The sequence below is a fragment of the Carassius gibelio genome, chromosome B23, assembly GCF_023724105.1.
Source record: "Carassius gibelio isolate Cgi1373 ecotype wild population from Czech Republic chromosome B23, carGib1.2-hapl.c, whole genome shotgun sequence".
Classification (NCBI taxonomy): domain Eukaryota; kingdom Metazoa; phylum Chordata; class Actinopteri; order Cypriniformes; family Cyprinidae; genus Carassius; species Carassius gibelio.
Window position 1 is genome coordinate 7,672,437 of NC_068418.1, and position 19,379 is coordinate 7,691,815.

Genomic DNA, 19,379 nt, shown 5'->3' on the forward strand with positions numbered 1-19,379 from the left:
TCAATTTATGAAAGCTACTGTATTCTTTGTATTTTTAGCAAAAACATTTAACAAAACTTGGATGTATTGATATTAAAATTCTTACAGAAAAAAAATACAGTTCTGAAAACAGTCACTTTAAATACTACAAGAAAACCTTACACGAAACATCACAACATTATAAGACTGAAAAATGGATATTTATTTAGAGATCTGCTAAATATTACATTTAACAGTGTTATTAAATTATCAATGTTTTTAAAGAGCATTTTTATGTTTTAAGTGAGCATTAGATGACAGCACAGGTAATGTAAATAACTTTTATGAAAGAGCAACTGAGCTCTGAAATTATTATGTATAATTAAATATCTAATAATAAACAATAACTTAGAGTGAAAAAAAGTGTAAAAAGACTTTATAACAGTTTCTATCATAATACCAAATTGATTACAGTATATGAAGCTTTCAGAATCTATTCCATTTATTCACTCACTCACTCACTCATTTATTTTATTTTATTTATACCCACAGAAACAGAGACTCTTTGGTGGAATTTACCATGGGAATTTGGTTAAACTTAAATGAGTATGCTAAGGCTTTAGTGTTAGTAAGCTGTTTCAGTAGATGTAGGGGAACTGCTCCATCATGCAGAGACCTGATAGAGGAACCGCACTGGTTCTGCAGCGCCCGCGGGAGGAGACCGAAACCACTCGAGCGGTTAATGAACCCACCACACGCTTGTCACCCATTCACCAGCAGAGCATCTGTAACCTGTGCTGACAGTCTATGTGTGCACATGTGCAGCCTTTCACAGCCGCAACACAAAACCTAGACGTGTTGCCCGTCAAGACTGATTTGCTCTGCGCTCTGTCCTGTATAGAGCAAGCTTTACAGGGCTTTTGTTATTTTGAGCTGAAAGATACTGAGCCCTAGTAAGCCTTTAAAAGGATGCCCTCTTTTCTACAAATTGATATGATTCTTTAGGGTCTTAATGAAAAGTCTGTAACGTACTTTGGTTAAAATGTCTCAATGGTAGTGTAAAACAACACTCTTTTTACCCTGTCAAAAACAGCTCTGTTTACAGCAACCCATGTCCCTTTAATGCTAATGAGCTCTTTGGTAATCTGTAATGTATCTTTAAATATAGATCTCATTCATGTTCATTTTGTGCTATAACTTGTATTTAAGTGGAAGAGACTAGCATGCAGCACTGAAGTGCATCAAAACTGTGTTTATTGTTTACATTTAGTAGGATGTTTTTTATTGTGAAAGCTGACTTATCAGGAGTAGCAAAGCACAAAGCTCTTCACAAAGCTTGATCATCGTGTAAAATCACTGGACCTGGCAACCCTGGGTTTGAAGTATGGATGATTTATATGGTCAAACAAAACCTATGTTAATATAGCTGCATTCTTATCGCTTTAACCTGAGCAGGCCTAAATTAAAAACAAGAAGCATTTTCTTTTCTCAAGTCGCTGTCTGACAAGATTTTCTGTTGCCTTTTATATGACAGGAAATACATCATCCCTGTTCATCAGCTGGTTATTTTTATTTTTTCATTATATTTTTTAAACAGCCGATGTCTGATGACTTTTATCAGCAGACACCGATTATTGCACGATATGTCAGTGTATCCGTACTGTCTTTATTTGTAAATGTTGTTATATCTGGTGGTGTTGACCAAAAACGTCATGGGTTGCTTCAGGAACTGGTGCTGAAGACACCCATCAAGTATCATAATGGTATACCACTAAAATAGAGCATTTTACAACAAAGTGGCATGGGTTTCATTCAATTAGGTACGCTGCTTCGAAACTGAAGAGATCAATGTAATGCTTGACCAGTAGGCGGTGCTGTGCCAAAACTGTGCAAGCACCCTCAGGTCATACTGTTATCAAAGGTCTTTTCAGGAAAGAAAACATCCTGGTTATAAGCTGCGTGGACACAGACGTCTGTCTCTGTCTATGCAGGCGGTAGGCGTCAAGTCAGTTATTTCGCATCTCCAGACTGACGACTGAAGGTCTAGAGTTCATGGCAGCTTTCTTTGGCCAAGGGTCGCCCATGAGGCCGATTGACCGACATGTCAAACAACCAATCACAGTTCGTTTTGCTCAGCGTCACGTTTCGGGGCGTGGAAATGTCGACACAATAACTGTTGGATGTATTTTAAATAGGGATGTTCATTTCGGTTATTTTTCCTAATCGACGCTCGTTATCTGATTATAAACCGTTAACAGACAAGATTATTTCAAATTAGAATCGAAATAAACGTCCAAAAAACAGCAAATGGCATCCTGTTTTCATTAGGCTTATTTTACAAAAGCATAAGGATATGTTTTTATTGTGAATCTACACAAATAAAGGAAAACCATTTACTATTCCGATTATCTTTTCGTTGGGGGAAAAAAGAAAAAAGACAAATCTAGTGATAGCGCTGGCACGCAGTTAATTAAGCTTTGCTACCTTGACAATGCAGCCACTTTTCAGTTTTCAGTTGCGTTTTAGCCTAAAATAATGTTTTACCTTTTCAATTATATTGTTATAGCCTCTTATATTTGTAATTCTTGTTGTAGATTGTGGTGGAGTGAGGGGAACTAATATAGTTAAGCTATGTTTACAGTGTTTATTATAATTTTGTGTAAATTGCGTCGGCATTAGGCCTATTTCTGAATGAAATAAAACAAGACTTATGTTTTTTTTTTCTCTCTCTCTAAAAACAGAATCCAGTGTTTAGTTGATCCTGATGAGCGCTCGTCGTCACAGATATAAACACTACGGTTTTCTACTTTTTTCGTCATTTTTGTTTCCAGGCAGAATGTTAAAGAACGCGACACACATCTCCCGGAAATACTGTATAATTCAACCAATCCGATGAAGACTTCGACACTCCTGAAGGGTTTCTACTTTGTTGTCCCATATGCATCAGACGGTCAGGCACATTGGACGCTGCTGGTGTTGTGGTGTGGCCACAGGCGCTGAGTTATAACGTCTCCTGAGAGGCTGTTTAGGGGTTAAGTGGCTCAATCAAGGGCCCAACAGATGTACTTTTAAGCAGGACTCTTTGAACTCATATAGTTAATATTTCATTACTCGAAGGGGCCATGGTGCCATTGTTCGGGAAACAAGGCAGCACTGGTGGAAATGTGCCAAAAGCACTTGCTGCTTCATCTGTGAAACCTGTGATTGGTGGATCAACATGTACGCTTGTAGTGCTAATGCATTTTACAGCATTATATTGTTGTTTTTATTATATATATATATATTTATGTTATAGCCTTCATATGTGACCCTGGAGCACAAAGCCAATCTTAAGTTGCTGGGTTATATTTGTAGCAATAGACAAAAATACATTGTATGGGTCAAAATGATAGATTTTTCTTTTATGCCAAAAACCATTACGATATTAAGTAAAGATCATCTTCCACAAAGATATTTTGTAAAATTCCTACCATAAATATCAAAACGTATTTTTTGATTAGTAATATGCATTGCTAAGAACTTGATTTGGGCAACTTTAAACTTTTTTGCACTCTCAGATTCCTGATTTTCATATAGTTGTATCTTGACCAAATATTGTCCTCCTAACAAACCATTCACCAGTGAAAAGATTATTTATTAATCTTTCAGATGTCCAGGGTCACAATACATGCTGGTTGCATTTGCAATAGCTCTCTGTCAAACCCAACACAGTTTAATAACAATTTCTATGTGCTTTACGATGAATGTACAAACTTGGTATTTGTATGTTTTTGTATAATCTCTAGTGCCTTTAAGCTGATGTTTCACCTACAAATGTTTCACTTCATATTCAGATTTATATGAAATCAGGTCATGGCATCAGGTTTTCTAAAACCTATAGCACAATGTATCCACATTTCTGAGGCTGTAGTGTTCACAGATTAAGCAATCAATTAAGTCATTCAATTGAAAAACTTTTTTTTGATTTTGTGATTTACATGAAGTGCTGCAAAGTATCTATTAAAAATTGAGCTATTAGAGATCACGCTGTTAGCTTTGCAACATGATAACTGCAGACTCTTATGAAAACAATTACTGTTTATTCTTCAGTATTTGTGCATGAGTGTGAGTGACTGTTAAACACTCGATGAATGGCTTGATCAGCAGTTTTCTTTCCTGTTTTGGCGAACAGCATTTCCTTTTGAAACCGGAGGTTTGGACGGCATATTCTGAAGGAATAGCCGATTGTTTATGTTTATGTAATATACAGTATGTATATTAGTATGTGTGTGTAATGTATATATTTAATATGTATATATCAATATAAAACACAAATACAGTATATATTTTGAACATATTAACATGTATATTTATATTCATATCATTTATATTATGAATACATATATGCAATATATAAACATTATATATTTTCCCTATATATATATATATATATATATATATATATATATATATATATATATATATATATATATACATTGATATATTTTAATAAGGACATTAAGTCTTAAGGTGCATCCCAAATCGCGTACTTATGCACTATTCTATAATGTTTTATAGTATAAATAGTGCAAGTTGTGTTCACTTTAAAGGGTTAGTTCACCCGAAAATTAAAATCTGTCCATCTTCTACTCACCATCGAAGCATCCTAGATGTATGTGACTTTCTTCTTTCAGAATAATCCAATCAAAGTTATATTAAATATTGTCCTTGCTCTTCCAAGCCTTTCAGTGGGGGTAAGCGGGTGTTTGTTATCAACTGTTCAGAAGACGTGAAATAAAGTGTGCTCATCTGTAATAAACCGTCCCTCACATGGCTCTGGGGGGTGAATAAAGGCCCCCTGTAGCAGATCAATGCATTTTTGTAAGATAAATATCCAGATTTCAAACATGCAAAATTTTCGGGTGAAGTAACCCTTTAAATACCCGGATGATCAGATTTAAAGGGTTACTCCATCCCAAAATGAAAATGTTCTCATTAATCACTTACCCCCATGTCGTTCCAAACCCATGAATGCTTTGTTCGCCATCTGAACACAATTTAAGATATTTTGAGTGAAAAATTCTCTGAAATGGCGCTACGCTGATGAGGAGTGTCACAGAAGAAACAAAGTGTAGAATAAAGTTATTTTTGCATACAAAAAGTATTCTCGTCGCATCATAAGATTAAAGTTGAAGCACTGATGGCAGATGCACTATTCTGACCATGCTTCTCATACTTTGCTGGACCTTGACATTTATTTGGCAGTCAATGGGACAGTTACAAGCCTCCCAGTTTTCATCCAAAATATCTTAAATTGTGTTCCGAAGACAAACAAAGCTTTTATGGGTTTGGAACGACATGGGGGTAAGTGACAAAATTTTCATTTTGGGGCGGAGTATCCCTTTAAATAACCGAATAAATGAAGTTTGGAATTGGATTGCTGAACGCTTCATGGAATCTAATTAGGTCGCGAAGGGGGAGGGGCTATCAAACTCTGATTATTAAGGACAAAATAACCTTATACAATTAATTGAATACATGGTTGAGTACATAGTGTATAAGTGCGTCATTTGTGACACAGTTTTTGTATTGAGACTCAATCAGACTTGTGGTAACATACAGTTAAAGTCTTCATCTGGTGTGAAATCCACTGTACTGATCTTCATACAGATCCGGCAGGTTACACCACTGTTTCTCACAACAATAGAGGTCGATATCCTGTCATAGGATCCAGCTCTAGACTGATCACACACACACACACACACACACACAGCTCATATCCTATGGGTGATTAGAGCTGGTTGTCTGCCAGCTGCTTGGGCGAGAGATTAGGTATGTTTGCAGCCCTCAGGGACATCAGTAAATCCACCTGCAGTCCATAGTCTAAACAGGAGCTGCTAGAAACACAGTTTAATCTGGATTCTGAAGGTTAGTGGTACTACAGTAATGAATTAAACCCAAACCTGATCGGATTATCAGATATTTCTTCCAAACACCACTCTTTTCTTCTGAGATCTCCCACAGAAGTGAGAACTTGTTCAGTGTATAATTCACATGGGAACTGGGAGCAATTACTTCCTGTGAAATACTGATTATCATGTGTGGGAAATATTTTATCTTAAAAATAAATCAATAAATGAAATTTTGCATTAAAAAAATTAAGCCTGTTTTAGGACCTTTACAGTTTGTTTGTTTTCGTTTTGAATGATCTGTATTACAATTAAGAATATTTGACTCCAAAATTATAATTACTGTAATGAAATAAAGAAATGTTATGCTATTATTCTAACAATTTACAATGTATTAAAATCAACATAAAAAAAAAAAACATACTTAAATGTTTTGTCAAGCAAACAGTGTTACAATTTTATCTGTTAAAACATTTGGGTTTTAAAGCATTTTTTTAAAGAAAAGAGATCATATTTTTTTAATTTTCACTTTATTAAGAGATAATACTTTTATTTCATTACTTATGATTACTAATAATTGTGATTATTAATTATTATTATTATTATTATTCGGCAAGGACACATTAAATTGATTAAAAGTCTCATAATTTATAATGTTACAAAAGATTTCTATTTCAAATAAACACTGTTCAAGTGATCTTTCTATTTATCAAATAATAAATATTGAGCAGCACATCTGTTTTCAACACTGATAATAAATGTTTCTTGAGCAGCAAATCAGCATATCAGAATGATTTCTGAAGGTCATGTGACACTGAAGACTGGGGTTGGAAATAAATAGAAAACATTTATTTTTACATTGCAATAATATTTAACAATATATCTGTTTGCTAAAAGACTTTTGAGTTATCATGCAAAACTTAAATCAATATAATTATAAAAATAAAATTAAAACAAATCCAATCTGTGAACTGGATCACCAGCCTGATTGTACAGTACTGACTCGATGTTCAAATATTTAAAAGCATAAGTAATAGCAGTCTAATTTAAAGGTCAATGATTCCTTGGTCCTTATGCATTATACATTATACAAAACCTAACATTTTCTTTTGATTTTAGAGTGAAATATACATGTACCTTCAAGCGGTCAGTTGAGCTGAGAGAAGCTTTCGTAAGATGGAAAGGAGAAACGACACTGAACTAAAAATAAGCTCAGACCCTAGGTCACCTACTCTTAACTAAATGTGTACTTTAAAAAGCACCTTGAACTCAAACGTAAACACTTCACAGGAAGATGTGCTACTAGTGAAAAGGATGTGATAATATACTGTCACGGAAAAACACTGTCACTTCCACTGACTGGCTGTTTTCAGAGGACAACCCAGCACAGAAACAATGAGTGGATCTTAATTTAGTGTTTCAAATGAGTTGCTGTCTGTTTGTGACAAGGCTTCCTGAACATGAATTCCTGCAGTTGTTTCTCCCAGAAAAGACACTTGCAGCTTATTTCCACATCCAAAGACTCTTCTTTAACTACCAGTTCCTGTTTACAAGGATGACAGGCAGTTATACGTCAAAGTGTCTTTTCCTGAGAGATATGAGGAAAACAAAAAAGCAGTAAAAGATATAATTCCCATTATTGTTTACATCCAATTTTGAGGTGATAAAAAGGCTAGTGTACTCCTAAAAGTTCCCTATTTTTTTTTTAATGCTTTAAATTAAATTTATTTTGTTACATGAAAGAAGACATAAAATATCTCTGACATCAGGTTGCGCTCACAGTCGTTCAGGGCTCCTCGGGCTAATAATGGCTGCATCTGACTTGCATTAGAAACTTCATGCCATGGCAATGATATAAACTAAAGTTTTTGTCTATTTTAAAAAAAATAGGAAGGTATGAGTGCAAACTGTCTGTTTCAGGAAGTCTTGTAGCTCAAACAATGCATGGTGCAAGGTCATGGGTTCGATTCTCAAGAAAGCATATTACTGATAAAAATGTGCACCTTGAACGCAATGCAAATTGATTTGGATAAAAGCGTCTGCCAAATGTATCAATGTAAATGTAATGTCTCAGGTTTGTTCATATTGCTTTTGGGTATCTGTAGTACATTTTAAAATTCGTAACAGCAAGATTTCAAATGCTTTTTAGAAAGTACCGCCCCTTTGTGCAGCTCCAGAAGTATGGCATGCAAATAAAGTGATGCAAATATTCCTCCAGCCGCATACCCTTATTTTACTTTCAGGCAAGACTTTGACTATAAATGAGCTAGTGTCCTGCAAACATGAGTGCCCTGTCTGCTCCCCAAATTACCTCTAAAACCTGAAGCTAATAAGAAAAAAGTATAGTTAAACATAGAAAGGTAAAAAACTACATGGACTGTACTGTTCACTGACCTTAGAAATAACAGCAAAAGTTATTGTATTCCTTTCTGAAAAGGAACAGTTCACCCAAAAATTACCAACATTGGTTCACTTGAAAAAAAATGGGCCTCTACCTAAACTCCAGAGACACACCTATTTTTATTGTTTTTTGTCCACACAAATTATGATTACGGAGGAAATTATTGATTAAGAGAGACATATTTTTTGGCGGTTCCTTGTGCATAATATGACCTCAAAACACTTTTCCATAGTGCATAATTTGTAAATTAATATGTTTTGATGTTTGCATCAGTTCAGCCATTTGCATATCCTGTATATGGTTTTCCTGACATAAAGTAAACTTGCTCTCAAGCTCACCTGATATAGCATTGCCAAGACTGCGAAGGTTACTTTTAAAACGTGTTTCACTACAGATTACAAAATACAAGCTTAAAAAAGTATTCAGTACTGTAATTTGTATACAATGTAATGTATTATACTCGAGAATACGTCCATTCCAGACACGGAAGACTCTCTGATTTGAATTTACAACATTTATTTTACCAACCAAACAAGTTAGACGTCAACACATCAGTCTCTTTCTCTGTGTCAGACTTAACTTTGTTTGTTGTGGTCTTTTAAATAATGCTGCGAGTGGGGCTTGAGGAAGTGACGTCGCCTGCAAATAATAATAATAACGCAACTAAATGAGATGAAATAACGTTATAACACTTCGTTAAGTCTCGTTTTGGTCAATGAAAATAAGTTGACATTTTAGCATCGTTTTTATTTTGTAATCCACATTTAGTCTAGTTTTAATTAATCAACAACATTGCATTATACATTTAATTATAGCAATCATCACATGACCAGCATTTACATTGCATCTCGTTTCGTTTTCGTAACGTGATAAAGGTTCGTTGATGATGATATTTAGTCAAAATTTTCGCTGACAAAAGCAATTGTACGCATGTATCGTTTACATTCAGATACAAGCATGAGTATGCATCCTGATTCTTTCCAAAATGGCACCAGAAGAATAGCTGAATAAAGTCATTATTTTAGTTTCTTTTTGCGCACAAAACATATTATTGTAGCTTCATAAATTACAGTTGAACTCCTGATATCACATGGACTATTTTACTAATATCCTTATACGTTTTTGTGCCTTAATCGTGTCAGGACCCTGTGTATGGGAGGCTCAGAGAGCTCTCGGATTTCATAAAAAAAATCTTACTTTGTGTTCTGAAGTTGAACAAAGGTCTTAAAGGTTTGGAAAGATTTCATAGTGAGTAATTAAATGACAGAAATTAATTTTTGTGTGACCCATCCCTTTAAATTTAGAGTAGGGTTTACTTTAGGAGGTACGTTATTCTAAATGGATAAAGAGCATTAACCTTTTAGTATTCTGCAATACACAACTAACATGAAATTTGTCAGATTCACGTTCATATGTTAAAACAACACGCTTCTAATGACACTTTGAACGTTTCGTGAAACATGAAGAAACAACATAATATCAGTTTGCACAGGTATACATTTCTAATTTGCATTGCAAAAATAAAAATTCTACCATAAATTACTAAACTTGCATCTAGCATTATCGTGTTCACAGACAGAATCATAAACACACACAGACTTGACAATTACAAGTTTAAATCAGTTTGCAATTTTAAATAACAGAATACTGTAGCCTAGCACAAGTAGCCTGATAACCAATACAAATCTACTCATGTATGCAATTACTTAATGACATTTGGGGAAAAAATTTTATGACATCATCTCATGTAATTTCCGGTGTCCTCATCAAAGAGGAAATATTCATTTCACAAACCACTATGTCTGTGATGTGACACAATACTGTCTATGTTCAGAAACAGATATCCAGAGAAGAGCTAGCCACACTGACTGTAAGATAGTAAACCCTAGTGAAAAGCCCAGATTATAATGAATCTGTGTACCTCACAGTTCACAAAGATGCTTCAACAGGACATAGTGACCATGCAATTAATAAATGCATCCTATGAATGATCAAACACAGATCCTTTCTATTGCACCAAAAAAAAAAAAAAGTAATAATAATAATAAAAACATATAGCCCATAGTCTTTTTGCCAAATAAATGCGAATAACTGCATATGGGTTTACAAAATCTCACTTCATTTAAAAATAAAAACCCAGGAACACCGTCCCGTTAATCCATCGTGTTTCACGTGCTCCGGTGCAGCCTGTTGTCAAAGCCGCAAAACAGACGTAAAACGACAAATAATACAAAAGCGAATCACTGGATAAATGCACGAGCGAATAAATCTTACCTCTGTTTATCAGGGCGTTTCCGTTCAGTTCACACGCTCGCGGTCGCACATCTGCCTCATTCCCTCATCAGTTCATCTGCGAGCAGACACTCACCACGCCTTCCCTTTACCGGCTACAAAGACACAGACCAGGGCCATGCCGCTATCACACACACACACACCCACAGGAGTGTGTGTGCATGTGTGTGTGGATCCCCTACACACGTCCTCCGCTCACTTCCCCAGCTCGCTATTACCAATCTCAGTGATGCTGCTGGGAAATATTAAACACACCATATTTGATTAACACGTGATAATCAATTCAATGAATCGTTTGTATTAAATGACTCGATTCACTGATTCGTTCGATTAGTGCTTTAAAGGTGCGGTCACATTCATCGTTACTCGGCGAAATCCAAGAATCGGGTAAAAAAATATCCTCACTGAAATTTCGCTCATGATAAAGTTCATTTTCCATGCTAAAAATTCGAAATCTGCTCGGTTTTAAAGTGACAATATACAATGGACCATTTTGAAAACAACATTTTGCAGAAATATTGCTAATGTGGCCGCGCCTTAAGAAATACAGAGAGAACTGAGTCATTCGAATTGTAGCGAACAGAGAACATTCTCAGAACTTTGGCTAATGTTCCGGTTCTTTATCAACAAGTTATCAACTAGCATTCTTCCAGTAACGTAACTATCATTTTTATTCAAAGTTATCTGGTCAGGTATAGACGGTTTCATCGGGCGCACGCGCCTGGACCTAAGTTAACTTCCGGTCTGTGTTGTGTATATCGGTCTGGCTGCGGTGCCATCAACAAACGCAGTTAAAGTCAAGGTGATGAGTAGACTGAAGTTGGGCTCAGGTGGCTGTGCTGCGAGATGTGTTTCCCATACATTTATTTATTTTTGGAGACTCGCCACAATTTTAAAACTGATCGATTTTCAAAAAGGCTTCGTTAAATAAACATGAGTAACGTAACGTTATGTAACGTACTGCACGTTTAATAATAATAATTCCTTACATTTATGTTTAAATATCAAAACGAGGCACGGGTGTTTTTATATCGCTGTATTTCTGAAAGAAGACTTGCATGTTATATGCGTGATAAAGCAGCGTGTGAGCGTACCAGCTCTGCTTTGTTTACAGCTGTTACTGGGAAACCTCTATTTCTCGCGCTTTATGTCTATGCTTTAAAACATCTCCTGCTGGCAAATAATGAATTTGCATATTCATTAAGTCCGCCTGATCCACACAGAAAACACATTTTGTTTGTTATCAAAAAAGATCTACTCTAGAGGGACTTGGCTGTTGTTATTGATTCTTTTTGGAGTCTACCGGAAGTTAAGTTAGGTCCACAAAAGCGCTCATGCGCATTAACGTTTGTTTATGTTGATGCCGTTGAAACCGTCTATAGGCGTAATGTTCTCAAAATGTTTCCACAACGTTATTTAAACATTGTTCAGGGAACTTTTTTTTTCTGAAACATTTTAGTTGGTTGTGGTTTCAGAACGTTCGGACAACGTTCAAAAGTGTAATAAGTAAGATAACTCTAATGTTTGCAAAATTATCAAATAGAACGTTTTTGCATAGCTAAAATATTAAAAGAAAATTTGGTGGTTTGAGCATTCAGATAACATTTTAAAAAAATGCCATTTTCATAACTTAATGAGAACATTGGCAAAACATTCATAAAACCTTTTTTTGTTGTTGTTAGCTGTGATTAATGGCTTAGTATATGTGCTAAATAATTCAATTCGTTCAAGTTCAATTAATAATTTAATTAATCATTCTTTGAAATAGGCTTGAATACGTGCTGATTAATTAACATAATGGTTCAAACACTGTTACATGTTAACATTACAAATGAAGCCTACTGAATAATGATAATAATAAACTAAGCATAATCTGTTCTGTGGTAGTATACTGTATGTATTTACACATGATTATGCTAGTAATCAATTATACATAAATTCCTAATCCATCGTAGCAATTCTAAAATCTCTCAAATCACATTTAGGTTGGGCATATTAGCAACCAAACAAAAGTTGTGATCAAAATTGGTAAATTAGAAAATCTTTTTCTCGATTATTAAATAAAACTCAGGCTGCACAGGTGAAGACCGTCGAGGCGCCTCCTCTACAAATCTGATGTCTCGGCTCTTCTTTGAGCGACTGTAATTTCTCTTTCGTTACTCTTCACGTATATAGATTATACAGCGTACACAACCGCTGAAAGCTTTTATAAAGGTTAGTTCATGAACAGCCATACTGGATCGTATAGAGGAGCAGCTTTTGGGGTTTGACAGCAGTATCCCAAACATCTGAACAAAGGGGCTGGTTTATTTGTGTCTTCTCAGTGCCCACTGTGTGCATGCCCATGGGACCCCCCTTCCCCATCACCCTCCACCCACAACACACACAAACACCATCTGCAGCGAGCGGGCAGATCACCGTTCATCCCAACCGGAAGCTTGAATCACACGTGCATACTGTAGAATTGAAGTTAGGCGTCATAATGATGTGTGTCATACAAAACATTATTTATTTATTTTGATGTAAGCATGAAGGTCTACCCCTAAATATAATTGTCAGAGGAGTGTAAACTGAATGAGCGAATATTTGCCAAAGTTAATAATAATAGTTGTGTGGCAAAAACTAAAAGCGAAGCTGTTATTTAAAGCTGAGATTTAAACATTTCGTAACATTATGTTATGCCACAGTTATCTGATGTTGGTTTATGGCCACATGCCATGTAGGTAAACAGCAAAAATATGCAAAAATTATATATATATAGAAATGATATACAAATTCTTTATTTGAATTAGACATGCGAGTCGATGCAGTGCTAGATTTTATTAATTAAGCTCTTCGTGAAGGTCTTGAAGGCCACTTAGAGAGTTTTAGAGTGTTTCTCAGTTAAACTCATTGCAGTTGTTGGTAACTACTGGCATCAAATCACATTATAATGCTGAGACTAACCTTTTGATTACTACATTTCCAATCTGAGAGTGTGACACAGAACTGTAAACCTTTTATGAAATTAAATGATAATTGAACACCTTTACTTTTAGCTGTTACAAATTATTTGCATGTTTAATATGTTTAATATTAAATAATTCAATCCATTAATCAGTCGGCTATTATAATAATAAGACTGATATAAGAAATATAAAAGGTGTGCAATAATCATGCACTTTCTCTTTCAGCAGTTTGTCTGAAATTTACTTTACCAAAGTGCAATGCAATTTTGAATCTTCTTCTGTTGACAGATAAATAACTGTGATGTTAGAGACTGGTTCAAATTAAGTAATCAATATAAGTTTGTTTTAATAAATAATAGTAATAATAAAAATTAAGTCATAGCGTTGAAATGATGATGATATTTCCTATATTTGATTATACTGCCATCGCGCGTACATTGATTGTACTGTTTATAAAATTGCATGGAGATTAAATCGCGCAACAATATAAAAAATAAAAGAAAAGAAAAGGTTTTATAATAACTGAACAAGTAATATGTTCCTGTTCATAGCATTTAGATAACAATGTCCTTTTATTTGTAGCCAAAGTCAAAAACGTTGCTGTTAAGACTAACGCCCCCTTTCTGGTGCCAGCCAAACAAATGACGCTGACACGCGGCTCGTCATTCCTGGGATTTGTAGTTCTACTCTTCATTGGGCCGCATTCGCCGCAGTCATACAGCCCTCGTGACGGACTACAAACCGAATCTAGCGGACTACTGGAGCGCACTGACAGTTTGACATCACGGTGGCTGGCACTTCGTGCGTCTGAGAGCACGGCTCTGAACTGACGCGTTTATTATCCACCTGGGAACTGACGAAAGTTGACAACTTTGAGAATGCAGTCGGAATCGGGGATCGTGGCCGACTTTGAAGTCGGAGAGGAATTTCACGAGGAGCCTAAAACGTATTACGAGCTGAAGAGCCAGCCGCTGAAAAACAGGTCAGTGAATGCAGCGTCTGACAGATCTCAAATGGTGCATGTCCTCAGCTGCGTGCTTTAAAAGAGTGCTATTTGTTTGCATGTTTTATCAGTTGTCCTGATAGTTTACTCTTTCTAATATGAGTCAGCTGCTCTCTCTCCGTCCACGCGTTGCCGCTCGCGCTGTTGACAGACGCGCTCATTATAATGGAAACGCTCGAGACGCGTCGCGTTGTGTGTGTTACAGTAGACAACGCCTTAGGATACAACATCATCAGCAAATATTTACTCATGCAGCTTGTGTCTGTATAAAGACTTCACTCACGAAACTCTTTCAAAACTTTGGCGACACTTTCTAGTCACTTTCATAAACATTATGTAAAGCAGAGCTCTAGGTCAAGTCCTTCGTAAGATACATGTCGCCCTATTTATACCGTTTAACATTAGATTATTGTTGGAAGGCTTGAATACAAACAGTCTACACATATTGATATATATTTTACATATCCTATCCTGGATAAAATATAAAGCCTACTAAACACAAACTGAACTTTTGTGACGAAAGCAGTGTAAGTTTTGCACTGAAATAGTTCATTTGAAACCCAAAACAAAAACCCAAAAGACAATGTTAAAAAATGTTATGTCCAACAAATAATGTAATAAATTGTATAAGTTTAATTATTCATTATAATAAATGTTAACATAAAAAAAATGTGACAACTTGCCCCAACTTGAATCTCTTGATCAAATCTATTGGATAATGCATTATCATAGTTATCTTTTCTTACCAAAAGCTATTGCATTTATTTTCTCAAGCATTGTTGATGTTCATATGCTTGTGTGAGTGCAGTGTAAAGTTGATGTGATTTCTGACATCTTTCTGATCAAACCAATGCAAAGTCTCATTGAGGCATACAAATGGTAAGTCATTTTTTTGGCCCATCAGTACTTAATGCATTTTCCCAGACTGTTTCACCACGACAGTCTTCCACGCAGCTTCATTGGCAGCCGGTGCGATCTTAATTTAGATGAGGCAGACGGCCCTGGCTGCCATGAGGTGAAAATTAACAACATAAATATAGAAGCGCAGGCTAATGCCTCAGGTGCTGTGGGTGAATTTTGGGGGCTATTTTGATGTGTTGCTAAAAATATTGAGCGCAAATACGGGTGTGTTGTTAGATCACAACTGGATGCAAAATATTGCATTGAAATTAATTGCTTCAAAATTACATTTTTAAAAATCAAATTCAGCTTTGTTTGTTCAGTATTGTCTTTCAATGCAAAAAATGCAACAAAAATGTTAAAATAAAAAAATGTGACATGGTGAGCCAAATCAAAGGTAAAGTGTGCAGCTTCTGAGCAACTAGTGTCACTTACAATTACAAAAATAAATCATATTTTTTAAAAAGCATTCACAAAGACCCCTTACATGCATCACATCCTTACGATTATTCTTATCCTTACAAAGTTGTACTACTTTACCTGGGTCTTAACAGTAAATAGTTGTCAACTATGTTAACTTTATCTTACCTGTCAAGAAGAAACTACTCAAGCATCTTGATAGTAACCCAAAGATCCAATCAAGTTACTCACTTGTAAAAATACAGCCAAGGGCTACCCTTGATTTACCCCACACGTACTTTGGCTTGCAATTCTGTAAATAATATTTTCCCAATTTAACACGTCATGATCAATGATCTCACTCCTCTTCAACACACTTAGGCTCAGCTTGCTACAGTTGCCACGCCCCCAAACTCTCACTATTGGTTGAGCTGGAATGATTGACAGATATGGGCAGACCACTCTTATTATTTCGTTGGTGCCTGGAAGGCTCAATGTTTGCACTTTTAGGGGAGACAATCCTATGAATGGCATACATATAGTAATAAATGAAAAATATCTTGTGTTAAGAAAATGTGTTTTGACAAAAAAAAAAAAATCATACAAACTTCAGCTATAAAGTGAAACTGTTAAGTCAACATGTTTAGTTTTAACATTCTTGTAATGAGAAACACTTATCAGCAAACGATAAGATTTAAGGGCTCCCTGCAACCTGCTTTTTAAAAATAAGTCATTTTATGGTTTTACATTTGAAAATTAAGAGAGCCTTGAATATTAGTATCATAAATTTACAGTTATAATATGAATAATTATCTTTTTTTATATATAGTACTGTCCTGAATGAGCTAGTTCACATGACAGATGTTTGCATATACTCCACTAGACGACATGATAACTGAATTTATAAAAATGACCCCGTTCAAAAGTTTACACACCCTTGAATCTTACTACAGTGTTTATTTGAACCTTTTCCAAAAGTGACTGTATGATTTTGAGATCCATACTTTAACACGGAGGATGACTGAGGGATTCATACACAACTATTACACAAGGTGAAAACATTTACTGATGCTCAAGAAAGCCACACAATGAAGTAAGTAAACTTATGAACAGGATGATGATGTGTACATTCTTCTCATTTTGTTTAACGCTCATATATTTTTCATTCAGTACTGGACTTCAGAAGTTACATAAATACTTACAAGTTAAAACGAAATAATTATCTATTTACCCTGATCATCCAATTTAAAAAGTTTACATCCCCCATCTCTTAATGCATTGTGTGGCCTTCTTGAGCATCAGTTAATGTTTTCACCTTTTGTAATAGTTATGCACGAGTCCCTCAGTTGTCCTCAGTGTTAAAACATGGATCTCAAAATCATGCAGTCACTTTTAGAAAGGGTTCAGATATGCAGAAGATGCTGGAAAACCAACGAATGTGCAGAAGCTGGGGATTTTTCTGAAGAACAGCAGGCAGTTGAACTGTTAAGAACCAACGCAGGACTCATGAGCAACTATCACAACACAGAAAAACAGTGGTGGATCATCCAGGAAACGAGGCACAGTATTAAGATTCGGGATCATTTTTATGAATCCATTTATTATTTTGTTTTGTTGTATGTGAAATAGCTGATTCTGAACAGTGCTAAATTAAAAATAACATGCAATTTCCATAATCCCTCTTATTTTGTTTCAGTGTTTGCACTGTTTGGTTGCTCTGTTTAGTTGTAAGCAGATATGTATAACTTGAATTTCAGTCATTCGTATTGCACCATTATGGAGCATCTTTAAACAAAAACATGATTTTCTGTGATTTTGAGATCATTTATTTAGATACAGTGCCACATGCCCTTGAGCTTTAAGAGGCTGGCATGAATGGCAGCGGCTGGTGTCTGGATGTCGGAGGTAGTTCTGCGCTCCTGATATTGATCTGGCAGCAGAGCCGGAGGCCGAGTGGCAGGAGCAGGTGTTTGCAGTCAAGTACCATGCTTGCCATCAGCGAGAACATCCTCACATCTTCGACTCGCTCACTGGATGAAGTCCAGCACTCCTCACAATCCTCCCTTTTCTTCAAACTCCTATTTTAATTCATGGAAATGTTTTTGATTACAATGAGGCGGTCAACAGAAACAGATACTCCTCTTAAAAGGGCAGAGACGGAAGATGACTGTTCTCAGAATAGTTGATTAGTTGCATAATAACAGATAAGGACTTGCGAGCTGGTTAAATGTTTTCAGAGCTTTGTCGATTACAAGGCCACAGCGGTTGGGAGTTTGACGCAAGACACCAGAACGGTGGAGTGTATTTTTAGGTGGTCATCAGTGCGACTCCTTAGTCAGATTTCAAGACTTCCCATTATTCCCAAAAAAGATTCAGGCGTGAACCTTCAAACGTGCATTTATATGAACCTCCCTCTGGTCTGCACTTTTTTTCTTTCTTTGTTCTCCCTGAGAAATTCAGCAGTAAATGATTTCAAATGAATGCTGTTCTTTTGAATGTTCTATTAATCAAAGAATCCTGTAAAATGACAAAAATCCACAAAAATATTCAGCAGCACAACTGTTTCTTCATTGATAATAATCAGAAATGTTTCTTGAGCTGCAAATCAGCATATCAGAGTGATTTCTGAAGGATCATGTGACACTGAAGACTGGAGCAATGTTGCTGAAAATACAGCTGCACATCACAGGAATAAATGATATTTTAAAATAAATTCACATAGAATTTTTTTCCCACTCTCAAAACGCAATCTTATACAAGTTTTTTTTTTTTTAACAATGCAGAAAACATTTTTAAAAATCTTAAAAATACTTTGATGTCTTTAAAGAGTTGAAAGATTTTTTTTTTTTTTTTAGTAGCTTACATTTGGCCAAAATCTAGAAAAGATGATGCTGTAATGGCTGTGAGCGCAGCAGGTTATTGGCTAGCGTTAGATCTCTATTTCTTCCTTTTCTTTTTGAGTAAAGAAAATGCTGTACTTTATTATTATATTAGTATTATTATTAGGCAAATTACAGGCAAAGAATATTGTTTTTAAAAAATAACGTTATTAACCAGTATTTCTTCCACCCAAACCGGTTTTGGAACGGTAATAGTATCGGAGGAACACAGAACAGAACCGTTAAAATCATCACAGCGCCAAATACTTAAATATTTAGACTTAATAGGCTATTTATTTTCAAACTTCATTTTTTTCATTTTAATCTGGACTACAACATGCCCTAGAGTTTAGATTTTTTATTGTTAATTCACACTATCCATTAGGGCTTCATTAGTTAACATAAACTGCCAATGAAGAACATTCATTAATCTCAGGTATTCCAATATTTAATAACACGTTGTTAAAGTCTAAAGTTGCAGCAGTGCTATTTAATGAGCTGGCATGAACTAAGAGTTGTATTTTTTTTTTTTTTTTAACAAAGATTAATAACTTCTGTAGCAAATGTAGCTATAGCTCATCGTGAATGTTAATGGTGAACTAATGAGATGTTAACTTTATATGTTTCTTGGATTGCTTTATTGTCTTTAAATGTTCAGTTAAAGGAAACCCTTTGACAGTGTATGGAAACCTAAAATAGATCCTCTAGTGT

The 19,379-nt window shown here is 35.4% G+C and overlaps 2 protein-coding genes across 4 annotated transcripts in view; one reads left to right on the forward strand and one right to left on the reverse strand.

Moving 5' to 3' along the window:
- The window catches only part of LOC128012067 (FERM domain-containing protein 4B), a 52,477-nt gene extending 41,724 nt beyond the window's left edge, over nt 1–10,753 (reverse strand). Inside the window, exon 1 of one of the 2 annotated variants that reach the window (XM_052594995.1) lies at nt 10,522–10,753. The gene's annotated coding sequence lies outside the window, so the exon portion shown is untranslated. Of the gene's footprint in view, nt 1–6,983; nt 7,132–10,521 lie in introns of those variants that run through there. The other variant, XM_052594996.1, reaches the window with a different exon arrangement.
- A 144-nt stretch (nt 10,754–10,897) lies between these two features.
- LOC128011689 (microphthalmia-associated transcription factor) overlaps nt 10,898–19,379 on the forward strand; it is a 47,338-nt gene continuing 38,856 nt past the window's right edge. Inside the window, exons 1-2 of one of the 2 annotated variants that reach the window (XM_052594369.1) lie at nt 10,898–10,926; nt 14,121–14,469. In XM_052594369.1, coding sequence (XP_052450329.1) covers nt 14,366–14,469 — 104 coding nt within the window. In that variant the 5' untranslated portion in view covers nt 10,898–10,926; nt 14,121–14,365. The remainder of the gene's footprint in view (nt 10,927–14,120; nt 14,470–19,379) is intronic. The other variant, XM_052594368.1, reaches the window with a different exon arrangement.